This window comes from Antennarius striatus, chromosome 16 (assembly GCF_040054535.1).
Source record: "Antennarius striatus isolate MH-2024 chromosome 16, ASM4005453v1, whole genome shotgun sequence".
Lineage (NCBI taxonomy): Eukaryota > Metazoa > Chordata > Actinopteri > Lophiiformes > Antennariidae > Antennarius > Antennarius striatus.
In genome coordinates, this window is record NC_090791.1 from 7,649,645 (window position 1) to 7,665,584 (window position 15,940).

The window sequence follows — 15,940 nt, forward strand, 5'->3', positions numbered from 1 at the left end:
TCCCTAAAGAAAGCATGACGATTTGCAGGAATCCAGGCTTTGTGTTCAGAGCACCATTAACTGTCAGGGTCAAAGAACACAGGCTGAGGTCGCCAATTACCCGTGGGAGATCACCCTCATCTGAGCAGTCACCGTTTTTATAGCAGTTTTGGGGGTGACACACACTCCAACTGATCCGTTTCACACACCAGAACATGTAAAAATGACTCAGGTATAAAGAATTTCTTTCAGTTGTGCAGCTCCAGGAAACATTTATACGGTGAACACAAAGCTAAGATTTATTACAATATAAAACACACATTTGACTTCTGCTGTAGTAGTTCTAGTCAATAAAAGGCTTTTTTTTTAATGATGATTTTTTTTCTCCCTCCTATGATGGGAAAACTGCTCTCAAATTCTGTCACACCAAAAAAATAGAAATAAAATCTGGAACTGGTTCCTGATCACAAAAAAAAACATTTAATTGGATCTTTAAAGGAATCCTGCTGACAAATATGTGACCCAACCAGACAATGGTTGCGGGTGGAATCAGAGCTTTCGTAACCCCACCAAGCCCATTCCTGAGGGATGGGGGGGGGGGCACCCCCACATCTCCTCGTGTGTCTTTGTTAAATCCAACATACATTACTTTATTCATGAAGGCCTGGCTGGTGTGAAAGATGCTGAATCTGATTAAAGTCTCATTCTGGCACAGATACAAACCGTCTCATACCACCCATGACTAAAACCATTAGGACCCCCGGGCTAAACGGGGGGGGTTCAGTGTTACATTCATCATCTGCATGCGGAACCGCAGCATTCAGTGTGTGTGTGTCTGTGTGTGTGTGTGGCAAAATGATTTGTCACACTCGCAGCACACTTGGCTGAACAAAGAAATCCCCTCTCTGTAACATCACAAAGCCCAGCTGCCTCCACGTATGATTGGTAGAGAGCTCCCCTTCTGTCATGTGATTGGTGCATAGCCAAAGGGCTTGGTTATCATGAGTCAGCCCCTTTATTTTAAAGCATGAGACAAATGGGGGAGGAGAGACAGACAGTACAGAAGGCAAAAACATTAAACCTTCAGAAAGGCTAAATTTAAACTCACAAGCAGAAACCGAAGAAAATGTGATCTGAAAAATTTATTAGAAAAACAATGTGGTTTCAAACATGTTACACGAAGACACAGGAGGGAATGCTAGTTGTTTTTTTTTTTTGTCAATTATTTACTCAAAATATCTGTAAAAACCGGGAAAATTGTCTCACGTGTCTCTATGGTTACCATTCCAACCCCTACGTCTGACCAACACAACTGAACAAACAATAATAATATGGAGTCCCCAGGTCAGCAGAAGGTCTGTGTGTGTGTGTGTGTGTGTGTGTGTGTGTGTGTGTGTCCTTCTACAGGGACACCTCAGTTCAGTGTGTTTTATCATCAAAAGAAACAAAAAAAAGACAGGTCAGTGAAACAGACGGGTTTGTGTCAACTCACACCACTGGACGGGAACATAAACTGACCTTCAAAACAGCACAAAGAAAAAAATCTGACTGCAGTGAGTGAGTGTGTGTGTGTGTCCATCCGACTGATACACCAGGGCACACACTCTCGCCACAGAGTGTGTGTTAGAAGCGTCTGTAGTAGCGGTGTGGGGGTCCGTAGTGCATGGGCAGGTCTATGTTGTGGTGATGAGGGTTGACAGGATGGTTGTGGTTGTGGTGGTGATGGTGGTCGTTGTTGTTATTATTGTTGTTGTTGTTGTTAATATGGTTTGGAAGGGGCATGTGGTGTAATGGCGGAACGTATGGGGCGGGGGGCAGCCGGGCCATGATCACCTGGTGGTAAATCCTGCCCTGGGGGGGAGGTAGTGGGTAGCGGGCGCGTGGAGGCACAAAGAGGGCAGCGATGTGAGGAGCGAGTGGAGGGGGAGCAGCAGCGGCGGCCAGGGGGTTCTGGTTGGGGGGGTTTTCGGGTGGAGGACCCACACGTGGTCGCTTGCCTTCTGCGACTGGCTCCGGAGGAGGTCCGACCCTTTTCCCTGAATTATCTGAGAGAAGAAGAAGAACGGCGGTTGGAAACTTTACACAAACACATGGAGATAAACAAACATGCCGCTAACGCTGCTGGTTCTGCTGTAAACGTCTCCGGTTTATCAGAGACACGGAGGAAGCAGCACCGCGGACGAAGGATGCTGGACTTGGCTTGGCTTTTACGTCAGTGTAAATAAAACCAGAGCCGATGAATGGAACAGAATTCCTGACTAATAAATCAGATTACCTACCTGCAGACTTCTTGTTCAGCTCCGCCTCGCCTTCCTTTTGGATCTCCTGAATGATTCGCTCGTCATCTTGCTACAGAAACACACACATTTTTATTGTCAAATTTGGTGCTGCTGGACTGACACAGTTATGTTCATAATAATAGCAGCGTGTTTAAAAAATGAGTAACACTGAAAATTCAGCCAATAAATGTTATTTTAATGCACACAAATGCAATTGGGGACATTGTATTTCAAAGCAAGGAAGTTGGGAAAATTAACTGAATTTGATTATATTATATTATATATTTTGTAAAAAAGTCAAGAGTAATGTTGTAAAAAAATAGAAATATTGACATCTATAAACTGATAACTGTACTGTGTAAACTAAGAAATGCTTTAAGATTCAACTTTAAACTAATATTTAATTGTATAACCACAGTTTAAGCACTACTTTAACAAATTTTTTCCACATAATCAATGATCTCATTAACTGGACTCATCACTGCCATTTTTTTGAACACATGCCTTTCAGTTAATGATTCACTTTCACAGAATCCGCAGCATGTACATCATTCCTGTTGGGATGGTTCCTTTTCCTTTAAAAATGTTTCCATTTTGGGTGACAACTCTCACCCAAACAAGCTATACATCAGCTTCCAGCTGCAGCATCGGTTTAAACCAGGTGAGGAACAAACAACACGTTGAGGGGTTTACCGTGGGGTCGGTCCAGAGAGAACACTTGCGACAGTGGCGGCAGGGCGCGCCGGGGGAACGGGCGTGTTGGCAGAAGTGGTTGTAGCCAGTGATGGGCTCCCTGCAGAGGTAGCACATGAAGCTGCCGCACCGGCACGACATCCGGTTGCAGCCCTCCGACTTGACCAGGCCCGTCCCACACTTCACACACTTCCTCACTCGAGCTGCCGTCATTCGTTCCTCACTGCAACAGAGGGAAAACGCACAAAGGTAAAATAAAGAGAGAAGAGAGATGTTTTTACTGAACTTCCTGGATTGCAAACTGTGTCTTTGGAAAACCAAAGAAAGGCAGATTTGGGTCCTGATGAATCGCCGCACCTACGGATCTCTACCCAGAAACGCCGGAGAACGACCCATCAGCTTTAAACACAACACTGATCCCCAGCCTTCGGGGATGTGAAAACTCAGTGCATACACTTTATTTCTGTTAGAAATGTCTCAGCTGCAGCTGGTAAAATGTTGCTCGTGCCTCCCAAATAGAGTGAGTGAACAAGTGAACAAAACAAGCACTGTCAGCACATAGCAGGACTGGACAACACATTCCTTGTAAAACAAGGACGTATCAAAACTGTAAAAACCGTCGGTCGTTAAATAAGGCAAATTCTAGTTTCTCTACGACAGAATCCTCTACATGTCTTTTATCTAGAGATGAAATAAGAAACAGCGACTGCAGCTCAGGTTCGTGTTATTACAGCAGTCACTCAGAGGCTTGTGTCAGGGTCACACTGAGAGAACACATGTTTAGAAGAAAAAGGTATATATGGGTAAAGATTTGGGTGATGTGCTCATTCTGGGGTTTCTTTCTTCTTTGCTCTGTTAGAACCATCAGGTGCTGCTCTGATGTTTCCATCGGAGTCTTTCCTGTTCCTCTCAGCACCAGGAAGTAAGAGCATCTGTGAACGGCTCATAACAGGAAGCACTGCCTGTCAACCTGATACACAGGACGCAGCCGGCCTTTCCACTTCCTGCAGCACTGTCTGAGACATGGAGCCATTTACCCAGCATCCTCTTTTGAGACAGAAGAGGAGGGTAGAGAAAACAGAAACTCCCTCCTTCAGGCAAAATGTGCACAAGGAGGAAGTAACTCTGGAGGGCTTGTAATACTAAAGGATATAATACATTCTGTCATATCAACTGTTAACCTGTCAGGTGACTTCTGGCAGCATGTTTTTGGATGAGATATTTTTGGTTTTATATCAGAAAATAATGACAAAAATGAAGACAATTATTTTGGCACCAGGTAACAAAGTGTGTGTCTGATAAGGAAGAGGAAAAACGTTTTATTCTGAAAGGTGTGAGTTTCAAACGGTGCCCTCAGAAGGGTGGTCTAGTTGGTGGGACAACAAAAAAAGCAAAAGAGTGCACATGAAATGTGTATCATGACATTTAGTGTCTGTTCTTTTATTTCAAAATTTGTGCCCGTAAAAATCTATGAAAAGGACAAAAAAACCTGGATGTGAGACAAATTGGTCCTCTGATGGCGTTTGTTTGTGAGACCACTTACAAGAGCACCCGCATGCGGATCTCGTCCCTCTCCAGGACCTGCTCACACGTCTTCCCCACATGCTGCTTCCACTGGACGTGACATTTTCTACAGCTCTCCTGCACAGAAAACACAAAACAAAGGGGTCAGACACAAGCTAAAGGCTGCAGAGACTGAGAAAGCAAAGGACAGAGAATTTCCTCTTACTTTCACACTTCCCTATCCATCATTACTCCTCTGACTACTGATTACTCCAGTTACTGTGTTCCTCCACAGCGGCTGCTCTACATGCTGCTGTTGCCACATCTAGGTGTGGCTCTGCTCACAAATGTGTGTGTGTCTGTGTGTGCTCGCGCGTGAGAGAGAGAGAGAGAAACTGCAGCTTGGTTGCCTAGAAACAGCAACTCCATTCTTCAACCTCCAGCCTCCTCTGACATGTCGGCCCTAGACAAGCGTCTTAAGGATGCTCCTCTGGGCCAACGCCATCTCTGCACACACATGTGCTAGCTATAGATGGCCTACTCTGCTAACTCTTACCTAAGTGGTGTCATCATAAATATTTGAACCTGCTCATGTAATATTGAAGAGGATGGCATGTGACAGCTGATGCTGCACAGGATGAGGCATATCTCCACAGACACCTCCAGTGTGGCCCTCCAACATGGAGAGGGGGTCTGAAACACACCTTCTGCATCCTGTTACCTCTACATATCCTTCAGATACAGCTGTGTGTGTGCGTGTGTGTGTGTGTTCCAGAGGGTCGGAACTGGGAGAATTCACATATTTCATTGGCATTCAGATCAGTACAGATGGTGGAGCCCATTCACTCGCTTCCAACAAAGGAAGATCCATTTTTAGCAAGTAGGAAGGCAGACCAGCTGTATTCACATGTTCACATGTCTGTGGTGTGTGTGATTCAGTGGCGAGAAGCGGGGAGTGTGTGTGACAAGCAGAATGCAAAATAGAAAAAAAGGTTTCTGATCTCAATTTTAATTAAATGAAGGTTTGCAGAAGAGTTCTGGGCCAGTAGAGAGATTCAGAACTGGACAGGAGTGTCAAGAAAAGGCTGGTAGTGAGCGATATGGTGGAAGTATGGTGAAAGATCGCCCACTAGTGGTCACCTACGGACCAGGAAACAGGACAGCAAGAACATGGAGTGAGAACGTTGGTGCTGTGTGTGTCTGGGACCAGTTTACAAGCTGTTGAAGAGCAGAAACACAGTGAGGCTCTTAGAACACACAAAAAACAGCCTGTGACATTACAGCCCCAGCAGGCTAATTTAAGTGTGTGTTACAAATATGACAGAGGTCACAATCACACAACCGCCCACACACACACAAAACAAATTAACCATACGAACAAGTGGGAGCAGCGCAACCAAGATGAGACCGAATGTGTCGCAGCTGTTTGTCATCCGTCTCTACTAGCACTCATTCAATCCTTCCTTCCTTTGCCAAATCCTGTTCCTCCACGCCCTCCGTCTCCATTCATTACCCTCCTTTACCTCGGGTCCTACCCTCCCTCGCCTCCCACACAGCACCTCCCTTCCTCCATGTTCATTCATACCTTGCCTCTCCTCCTTCAGATCTTTCCGGCTTCTTCTCTCGCAGTAAGCAGCCAACCTTATAAGGCAGAGCATGCCGCCTGCAGAGCTTCTGATTGGGGGATGCATGCAGCCAGTGTGTGTGTGTGTGTGTGTGTGTGTGTGTGTGTGTGTGTGTGTGTGTACATGCAATTGTTGTGGGGAGGTGCTTTCACTGCAATTAAATCTGACTACAGAGCAAAGGGCAGGAAGGAAGAGGAGAAATCCTGACATACAATCCATCCTGATCCTGAGACACATAACGCTGCTATTGGAGAACTCATGGGACGTGAAACACTTGTGATAAGGTGCACTTGACATAAAAGGCACACATGCCCTGGTGCTCAGATCCTGTTCTTTGTGCACTGAGAAACTTTTTCAAAGTTATACATCTTAAATTTCTCCATCTTCATGAAGTAATCTCAAACAGAGCGGGATCAGGCCTCTCCAAATGTCCTCATAACCACATGTGGAATATATTACTGCGCATATGTATGAGTGGTGGGGGTCAGAAATAGCCAAGGGAGGGGGGCAGGCGAAGGAGAAGAGAGAGAGAATCTGGGTCAAACATGATCTGAACCACATTTGAACGAGTGGAGTAAGTGTGTCCAGCCAGTAAGAATGGAGTACTAGGAGCGTGGAAATTTACCACCAGCCAATCAGGTGGCGCCGTGGGAATAGGCGGGTGGGCTTCTGGAAGTGTGTCAGTTACATAATTAAGCCCCTCCCCACTGTGAGGCTGAGTGACGGTGACGGGGGCCCAGCCGAAGAAAAAATTAAAAAAAAACAGTGAGGCTAGTGTGTGTGACAATCATAATCTTATGACAGCTTCAGGTGGGGGGTTGGGGAGTGGACAAACATTTACGAGAAAATAAGTTGTGTTAGCTTCCTGTAATTCTTGACTGAGTTACACAAAATCATGAGCTGTTCCCTTCAGAACTTACACATTAACACACACTGAGTATAATTCTGTAAATATAGACTCTCATCATAGCGGATTTAATCTGTGGTCGTCTTCAGCATTAACATCAAGTCAAACTTCAGTATCTGTGTGTTCAGAGAAATAAATGAGTCGCAGCTGTAAGCTGTAGGCGAAACTATGGACCTGCAGCGCCACCTACAGGTCAGTGCCTAGAATGACAGAAGAAAAGACCTACAAGATTCTTCATCTCGTGTTCTAAGTTAGGATGACTGGCAAAATGGAGTTTTATCAGATATTTGTAAAAATAAAAAACAACAACAAAAAACATCATAAATGATTTCCTTTCTTTTACCCTTAACATGGTGCAGGTTTAGGGGGGGGGGGTTGTTAGTTTCACAACTTCAACACTCAATAAAAGTAACATTTTGAGCTGAATGTGGAAAATTTCATAAAGTTCTTCTAGTGAAAAGCTTCCCTCACTAGATGAGTCATTTATGGATTTACAAAATTTAAGAAAATAAGACAAGCATACACTGGTGTTTTCCCAGAGAAAAGTGTGGCATTTTCAATTTTCATGTTTCGTCTGACCACAACTTAAATATAAAAATACTTTGCATTTATACTCAAATGAAGAAAAGGAGCAAATCATCTCATCTGAAAAGACAAAACCAGAAATATTTTGGCATTTTAGATCGATAACAATGATTAATGTCCTCCCGACATTCTCACAGTATTAAGTCACAGTTACTGGATGCCTTGACGACTTATACACACATTTAATAAGTCACATGTGTTGACAGAACACTAACTCACCCCTCTACTGGGAAAGTGGTGACTGTAGGAGTGTGTGTTATTTGAGTTGGGGTTGTGTGGCAGACGAGAGTGTCAGTGAAAAAACAGACAAAAAGACGTAGAATCAACAGACAGATGGGAGGATTTCTGTTCGTGTGGTGAGAGCAAGAATGTGATTGTAGGTGTGTGTGTGTGTGTGTGTGTTTCTGAATAATGGAGATTTTAGGCTGGAATCCATGTGACAGCCTTGGCAGACCCAAAGAGATAGCTCCCCCTGCATTCCTCAGACAGAGGGAGGAGGCCCAGAGATAAACAGAGAAGGAGACAGAGGTGGCGACCTCACCAGATGGAACCGTTTCTTCACATGCGTACAAACTATTTATCAATCTTTCCTCTCTCACTGATTTCGATCTTAAACTGAATTACTATTGATTGCATTCCCAGAACCTCAAAACACTGAATGAACTAAATAAATCCAGAGTGAGACTTACTTTGCGACACCGAGGGTTCGGACAGCTGAACAGAGACATGTCTTTGTCCAGCAGGGCTGGGAAGTTGCAAAATGGACACCTGAAAACGTCAGAGAGGAAGGAGGATTAAAGAGCGATGTGATAAGAAACATAAACCAGAGCTTTATCAGTGACAACCCAGACAAAAGAATCCAGCTGTGAGGAAACACAGAGGCATGATTTCAGTTTCCTGATGAGTACCAACCTGCTTCAATGTGCAAAGAAAGGTAGCATTTATAAAAACACCAGGAAACATTATTTAAAGCAGCTGAAATATTATAAAATTGGCCTGAATGCAAATTAGAAAAAGTGATTTCTGCCAAGAAGAAGGATTAAGGTTGTAAAGTATTTTGTTATGATGCATTCTGTTCTCCACATGTCTGTTCATCTGGTTCAGTCTTGTAAAGGTAATGAGGTAACAGAACGTCAGAGGAAAACAGTGCATCTTCATCTTATTTGACCTCAACATTCATCTGTGTATCAGAGTTTATTCAAATAAAACCACATGCAGACATATCAGATGCAAGACACCATCAAGCTTGTGAACACACACACACACACACACACACACACACACACACACACACACACACACACACACACACTTACCGCACAAGTTCATCAGCACAGGTGGCAGCGACCGCCTCTTCCGCCTGCCTCTCATAATATTTACACAGTATATTCTCTGGTAGGACCTTCTCCAGTTCACAGGTTGGGTAGGAGCACAGGCAGCCACCCTCCATGCAGCTCAGCTCCGACTGCACAACACACACATTAACACACAGGAAGATGATGGCAAAGGTATGGGTCTATTTGTGCTGGAACATTTACCATGAACGGACGTAAAACACCAAACAGAATATTCTGCTTATGATTACCACTGCAGACGAATGCAAACATTTTCCAATGTATGCAAGTTTTCACCATATAATGAACAAAAACAGTAGTTTTAGCATCGACATTAAACAAAAAGAGTACAATTTCATGCTGTCCAACCACCATTTGCATTTGTACCTTTCCGGAGCCGAACACTGCCTCCTGAGCGTATTTGACCAGGCACTCTTTACAGAATAGATGGCCATCTGAACACTGCGTCATCTTCTCGAACGCAAACTCTCCATAGCAGCAGCCACACTCAATCAGCTGGCCATCCTGTAGAGGGTCAGATTTAACCTTCAGCCATTCAGAAATAATTTACATGGAAATGTATAGTATTTTCTTTGACAAATAAATTACATTCAACTGTTCAAGGAAAGGCTGGAAGACATATTCTACTATCAGATATACAACTAGAAGACACAGGTGTCATCCAGAAGGAACCATGTAACTCACAAACTTTCAAATCTCTTTATTATGATCAAGGTGACCACATGCAGTACTGAGGCACTATATGAATCACATGAATGCCTTTTAGACATGTATGGCTCCTACCTTCTTGTATTCATCTTCATTGACCTGCAGAGCCAGCAGGAAGTCCTCATGCTGGGGAGAGAGAAGAGTTGTTGAGTAAACAGCTGTTAACCAGATACTACAAAACATGCAGTAAACAGGAAACAAATGGCCCTTAAATGAAACTGAAACAACTCCGAACAGATCACAGATTTATCTGTAACATTAATGAGATGTTTGGCTGATAGATTACTGCCAAAGGTGAAGTATAAATGTTGACTGGGTCACTTCTCAGCAAATCATGTGGGTGAAAAACCAGAAATGTTGCTCATGCTAACTGAGCAGCACTAAACCATAAAAGGTCATTTAAAAAGTCTTTACATGGGGCTACCAGACAGGAAATAGTCTGCTCGCACAATTGCATTTCTGTGAAGAAGCAAAACTATTTTTTTTGTATTCTTCTTCAAAGCATGTAAGAGAAAAGGTTCAATCTTCATTATATAAAATGTCAAACGCCTCTCCAGTAGATGGAAGATGTGTCCTTCAAGTTTCATGAAAAAACCCCCAACAAAAAACAAAAAACAAACTTGAATGGTTTATAGATTTCCTTCAAACAAACTCAAATCTGAAATAAATCTGACTCATAGACCGAGTCAGATTTGAACAAAAAGGATTAAAAAGTCTTTTATAGAAAAAGGCATCATCCCAGTACTTAGTTGTTATGTGTACAACCTTTTATAAGTAAATATTACATGGTTCTTGAATAATGTGCTAGAAAAACAAATGTGAGACAGCTGGATGGAACAAGTTCCTATATCACCCTCCCCACATTGTTTGTGGTGGGGGGATGATAATACGTAAATAATTAATGTGTAAAACATTTTTTTTTAAAAAGGCAAAGGAAATGTAACACAGGGTGACAGAACAATCACTGAGGAAAGGAGCATGTGTGTGAATGTACCTCTGCCCATTCCTTGGCCTTCTGTTGATAGAAAGAAAGTTCTTTCTGCAAAGAAGCTTCCAGATTGTTGTACGATCTGCAGTAACGACGGTCATTCTCCAGGAAATACATCCTCTTTTCAAACTTAGCTGAGCCTGGTATGACAGAGGGATTCTAGTGAAACAACCTGATGCAGCAGTTTTATATTAACAGTCTTTCAATGAGTTCTGATTGCAGGATAAAACAAATGTACCAAAATGTTCACCCACAATGCACTTGCAGATTTCAAAGTGTCAAAGCATTAACAAAAAACAAAAGCCATTACTCGATTTCAAGTGGATCCGTGGATCAATATAAATGTGGTGTAAGGGTATAGAGAACAGAGCTGAATTTTGTTCACCATGCTCAAAATGAAAATCAATGTGACAACGCTCGGAGGAGGTTCTGCTCCGTCGTCTCTTCCCTGAGAGGTCGCCTGAATCTTGCCACTTCTTCAGAGCTTCACATAAGGCCTGGGGGTTACAGAGAGAAAGGAATTAGAGCGATGGTAGAACTGTGAGTGTATTCCCAAGACACACAATGCACTTAAAGAGTATAGTACCTTGCGTGTGATTGCATAGTGTCCCTTCAGGGCATTGAGAGCCCATTTGATGTCTTGACAACTGAGCATCCTGAAATCAGCCATGAGCAAGTCAGCAGCCTGCATCACAGCCTCGTGTCCCACCCTGCCTAGTTTGGCATAATCAAACAGGTCCTCTGTCACCTGAGAAAACCAGAACAGACACTAAACACAGTGCCCAGAAGACTTAAAATCTTGTCAAACCTGTCTTCTTATACAGGGAAAAGTGGGAGAACAGCTGAATAATCTGACGTTGTGACAGGGGAGACTTGCACTCAGTCTGCTGTCTGTTTTTTTGTGAGCAACTCAGAGCCTGATGGTTCTTTCATGTTCTATGCTTTCATATGTGCATCAACAATCAGTACTTTGCTTAGAAAAAACCAAATAGACATAAACAAGAGGACAGAGACACAATCTGGTGACAGACACCAAGAAGAACTCGACAGACTGTTATGCAATCTATCTCACAATCACAGCATCTTCTCGGATAGCCACCAACAGATTATGCAAGGCATACTTTTCTGGTGTAAACACACCTCGGTCTGGGTGTCTCCTGACTCCAGTAGGATGCTGGTGGGTGTGGCTGAGGCTGCTGCAGTCTCCTTTCTTGGATACTCTGGGTTCTCCAACAGCAGGTTACAGATACTGAATACACAGCACACAAAAAAGGGGAGGTGGAGTATATTCATTTAATTTACTTAGAGGCTTGACCTTCATAATTCTGATGAAAGTAGAAAAAAACAGAAGCTTCATACACATTCAAGTCTTTCACATTATTCCTTTGGATCAGTTCTGCTACACAGGCTTCTTGAACATCTGGGAATAGATCCAACTGCAGAAAACACAAAAAAAAGAGTTGAATGGGTGGCATGTGGGTGAGAAAGACGAGGTGAGAATTGGAACTACACTGAAAATCATGTAGCTTCAGATAAGCTGATGTCTTTCTGTTCAGATGTGATACTCACAACACCAGAGATGAGCGTTCTAACGACGGACTGCTGCTCATCTGCCTCTTGTGCTGCAGAGGGACCGGGCCTGGCATCTTCGATTTGAGGGATGTCCTCTGGTGCTCCAGGGTCTGCGAGCAGACCAGGGGCTGGGTTGAGTCTTTCTGGGTTTGGATCTGGAGCTAAAATGACACGAGCCACTCTTCCATCTCTGGGGACAAACGGTGTTGGAGCTGGAGGGTTTACGTTCTCATAAGGCACCCCAACTCCAGCTGCATGAAGGGGTGGAACCTCTGTGGACACACCAGCCTGGGGTACAGGATTGGGGACAGCCCCACCCGATGGCTGGCTACCTAGAACTATGCGGTGACCTGCCTCTGGAGGTCCTAATCTCTCTGGTGCTGCAGCTATTAGCACTGCAGGAGCGACCTGCGGGAACATCTGTGGGGGCTGGGCTGGCGCCTCGGCCAAAGGTTGGGGTTCAATCTGAATGAGATTGCCTTGATAACGGTTTAATGACGCAGGCCAATGCATGCCTTGGGCTTCAAGATGCAGCCGGTGTTGGTGTGCTAGAACAGGGGCTTGGACTAGGTGCTGGGGAAGAATGTCTCGATTCAATTCGTCCACCTGGTCGGCCTGAAAGATTGTGGGCCCTCTGGGTTGGACCACCATTGATGCATCAGGCTGAGACTGGGTCTGTGTGTGAGACTGTGCAGAACTACTGGCCTGATGATTGTCTTGTGAAGGAGTACTTGCAGGAACTTTTTCTAGGATCTGTTTAGAAGAGCTTGCAACAGCGCAGGAATAATGAGTTGCACTGTTAGGCATTCTAGCCTCCACTGTTATGTGTGATGAAGAGCCCAGTGTGTGTGTGAGTCCAGATGTGCTGGGCTGAGGCTGAAGTTCTTTCACAGGCAATCTTCTTGTAATAGCACTGATCTTGGCTTCTGTGGAGGTAGATGGGGTTTTGCTAGAAGAAACTGCATGGAGCGCCGTTGATGTATGGCCCTGTTGCTCTGAGTTTGTGTTAAATTTTGGCTGAGACAGTGTGTGTGATGAAGAGCCAGGGAGTGGCTGTGTGTGTCCAGTAGTGCTTGACTGCACTGGTGTTTGTATGGCTGGCCTAACTGCAGAAGAGTTGGCCTTGGTATCTCTCGAGGTAGAGGGGGCAGAACCAGAGCCCCCCGTAGGAACCCCAGATGTTGCACTACTATGACCTACAACTTGAATGTTGTGAGAGCTCCCGCTCCATTTTGCTGCTGGGCGAATCACAAGTCTGCGAGTGGGAGTTAGTGGCTGCGTGAAAACATAATTGGACAATTGTCAGAAACATGCGCGATGATGAACATTAGCAATGCTTGTCCATAACTTCTGATTCATGCTTAAAAAAATACTTGGTTACACAATAAATTTTTGGTCTTCCGTACACACAATAATGGATTAAGGACAATCACCTCCAGTATGCTGATGTCATCATCATCGGCATCATCAGGGACTAAAACGGGGCTGCCAGGTACCAAAGTCACAGGCTCCTCATCAGAGTCATCAGAAATGGTAATGAGCTCCCTCTTACGAGCACTGGAACCTAAGATCACAGTTAAACGTCAACAATATAACTCTTTATAATTTGGGGACATTCATTGCTTTAAAACAAAGAGAAAATGAAATATGACATAATTCGAGTGTTTAATTTTCTTGATTAAATTATTGTATTTATCAGGAACATACTTCTTTTATTGTGCATATATTACTTGCACATTTGTCCCTATAGAAAAATGTCTCCCATGCAGTTATAGATTTATTAATATTGTGGTTACTATTTAGGAGCAGTGGACAGTTGAACACAGAGAATGGGTCCAGCTCTAAGTTCAGTATCAAGGACAGGAATAGGGAGACTACAGGAGCGTCGGTAGTAGATTTTCCACTTGCTTAGTGAACCTGCTAAGAAATTAGTAAAATATCTCTCAATAACTTTGGTGTACAGAGTTAAACTGCAATATGTGGCAAATTGATCTTCTTGTTCTTTTCCTTTCGGCTTTTCCCTTCAGGGGTCGCCACAGCAAATCAGTTGCCTCCATCTAACCCTGTGTTCTGCATCCTCTTCTCTCACACCAACTACCTTCATGTCCTCTTTCACTCCATAAACCTCCTCTTTGGTCTTCCTCTAGGCCTCCTTCATAAACTGAGAAAAAATATTTTTTTCTTTTTTTCCCCCACAGAGTGCTACCAGAAAAAAAAGCTAAAATATTAACTACAATAACTCCGGTAAATTGACAACTTCAAAAGAATAAATGGTACTTTCCTTTGGTGCAAAGATGTGAAATTTTGGAAAAAAAAAAAGTTTGTAAACAGACCGAAAGTAAATCTAAGGCATACTGATTGATATGACCTGATAGGATTGAACTGGAATACAATTAACTGAAATGTGATATTAAAGAAATCAAAACGTGACCATGTGCAATATGGGACGAACAAATACACTATACGTATGTGCGTTATGTGAATAGGATATAATGCACGTCTCACCTTGGCTGCGATGGACATTGAAGCTTGCCAGGTGAATGACTTCATCATCACTACCTCCATCTGCCATTATGAACCACACTAAACAGCTTCCTGAGTCCGCCCACACACAGTCACTGCCCGATCAATACCATCTACTACACACACAGACACGGACACACATATACAAACATACACGGACACACATATACAAACATACACGGACACACATTCAGAGATGTTAGAGGAGGAATTCCCCTTGGAAGTTCCGAAACCCTGCTCCCATAATTAATCACTGTTTCGCCTTATGACACGAGAAGAGTTTAGGACATATATACGAATATAAACCTGTCAACTGAATCGGAATGTAACCAAAACAGAACCTTAAGTCATGCTCATCATGATCAGCAGGGTTAGGTCTAAGATTCACAAACTAGAATCATCCAGGTTAAGTGAAAGTAAATTGATTTAGAGCATTGACTAACTTGATTTCATACGAATGTGTGGACATACTCAGTATATAATTTCTAATTAAAAAAACTTAGCCCAGTCGCGATAAATCCGATCAAATTCAGCATGAAATCAATGTAAATATTGCATGTAGTTACACGGTAGACGCTAACCCTGCAGGAAGATAAGCTGCAAAAACCAGCTACATTTGACTTGCGTTTAATTTGTCATCTTGTCATTAGTCTTATCGCTGCGCTATCAACTCACAGCTAAACCAGTTCTTGCCAGAAACCAATGTTTCAGAACATGGCTCAATCATTTCCGCGCACAGACCGAACAAACCACTTCTTTCAGCTAAGCTAACGTTAATTAGCTCGGCTTGCTAGCTAGCGAGGAGGTTAAGTATTTCGCAAATTTTGACGGAATTTCTATCCATAACATTACGTCAAAGCAACCGTCCACAGTCTTATGTCTTTGTACGAAAAACACACGCGAAGAAATATACGTTACCTCAGGTTAGTGTGGGATAACCAGTATAAAGCGCTATCTTAGTCACTGACAAGCCGTGAATATCGAAACAAACTGCCAAAACAAGAGCAGTAACAACGTCACGCGCATAAGCCATTGGCTACATACGGGCGGTGGCCCTCTGGGAAATGTAGTCTTACAGGGATATAATACGATCCACATTCTTGGACAATGTATCATTGGCCAGACAGAAGAGAATAGACGCAACAACGCCACAAGAACAGCAAGACCCCATAGCTGCAGGCAGTTCTCTAAGATAAACGGCACACTTATCCATATACTTTAAA

The 15,940-nt window shown here is 43.5% G+C and overlaps 1 protein-coding gene across 2 annotated transcripts; it reads right to left on the reverse strand.

Annotated features, from left to right (window-relative positions):
- Window positions 1-1,102: 1,102 nt before the first annotated feature.
- Window positions 1,103-15,733, reverse strand: rnf216 (ring finger protein 216). Of its 2 annotated transcripts, none has more exons than XM_068337476.1 (17): window positions 15,636-15,733; window positions 14,700-14,833; window positions 13,628-13,758; window positions 12,192-13,469; window positions 11,982-12,058; window positions 11,763-11,871; window positions 11,209-11,370; window positions 11,008-11,119; window positions 10,629-10,762; window positions 9,710-9,760; window positions 9,293-9,430; window positions 8,888-9,036; window positions 8,261-8,339; window positions 4,495-4,592; window positions 2,952-3,174; window positions 2,259-2,328; window positions 1,103-2,024 (listed from the first exon to the last, which is right to left on the reverse strand). In XM_068337476.1, the coding sequence occupies exons 2-17, from the start codon at window positions 14,764-14,766 to the stop codon at window positions 1,603-1,605; spliced, it is 3,300 nt and encodes a 1,099-aa protein (XP_068193577.1). In that variant the 5' UTR covers window positions 14,767-14,833; window positions 15,636-15,733; the 3' UTR covers window positions 1,103-1,602. The 2 variants fall into 2 exon arrangements, with proteins under 2 accessions (XP_068193577.1, XP_068193578.1); XM_068337477.1 differs by having other exon boundaries at window positions 14,700-14,830; window positions 15,636-15,712.
- Window positions 15,734-15,940: the final 207 nt, after the last annotated feature.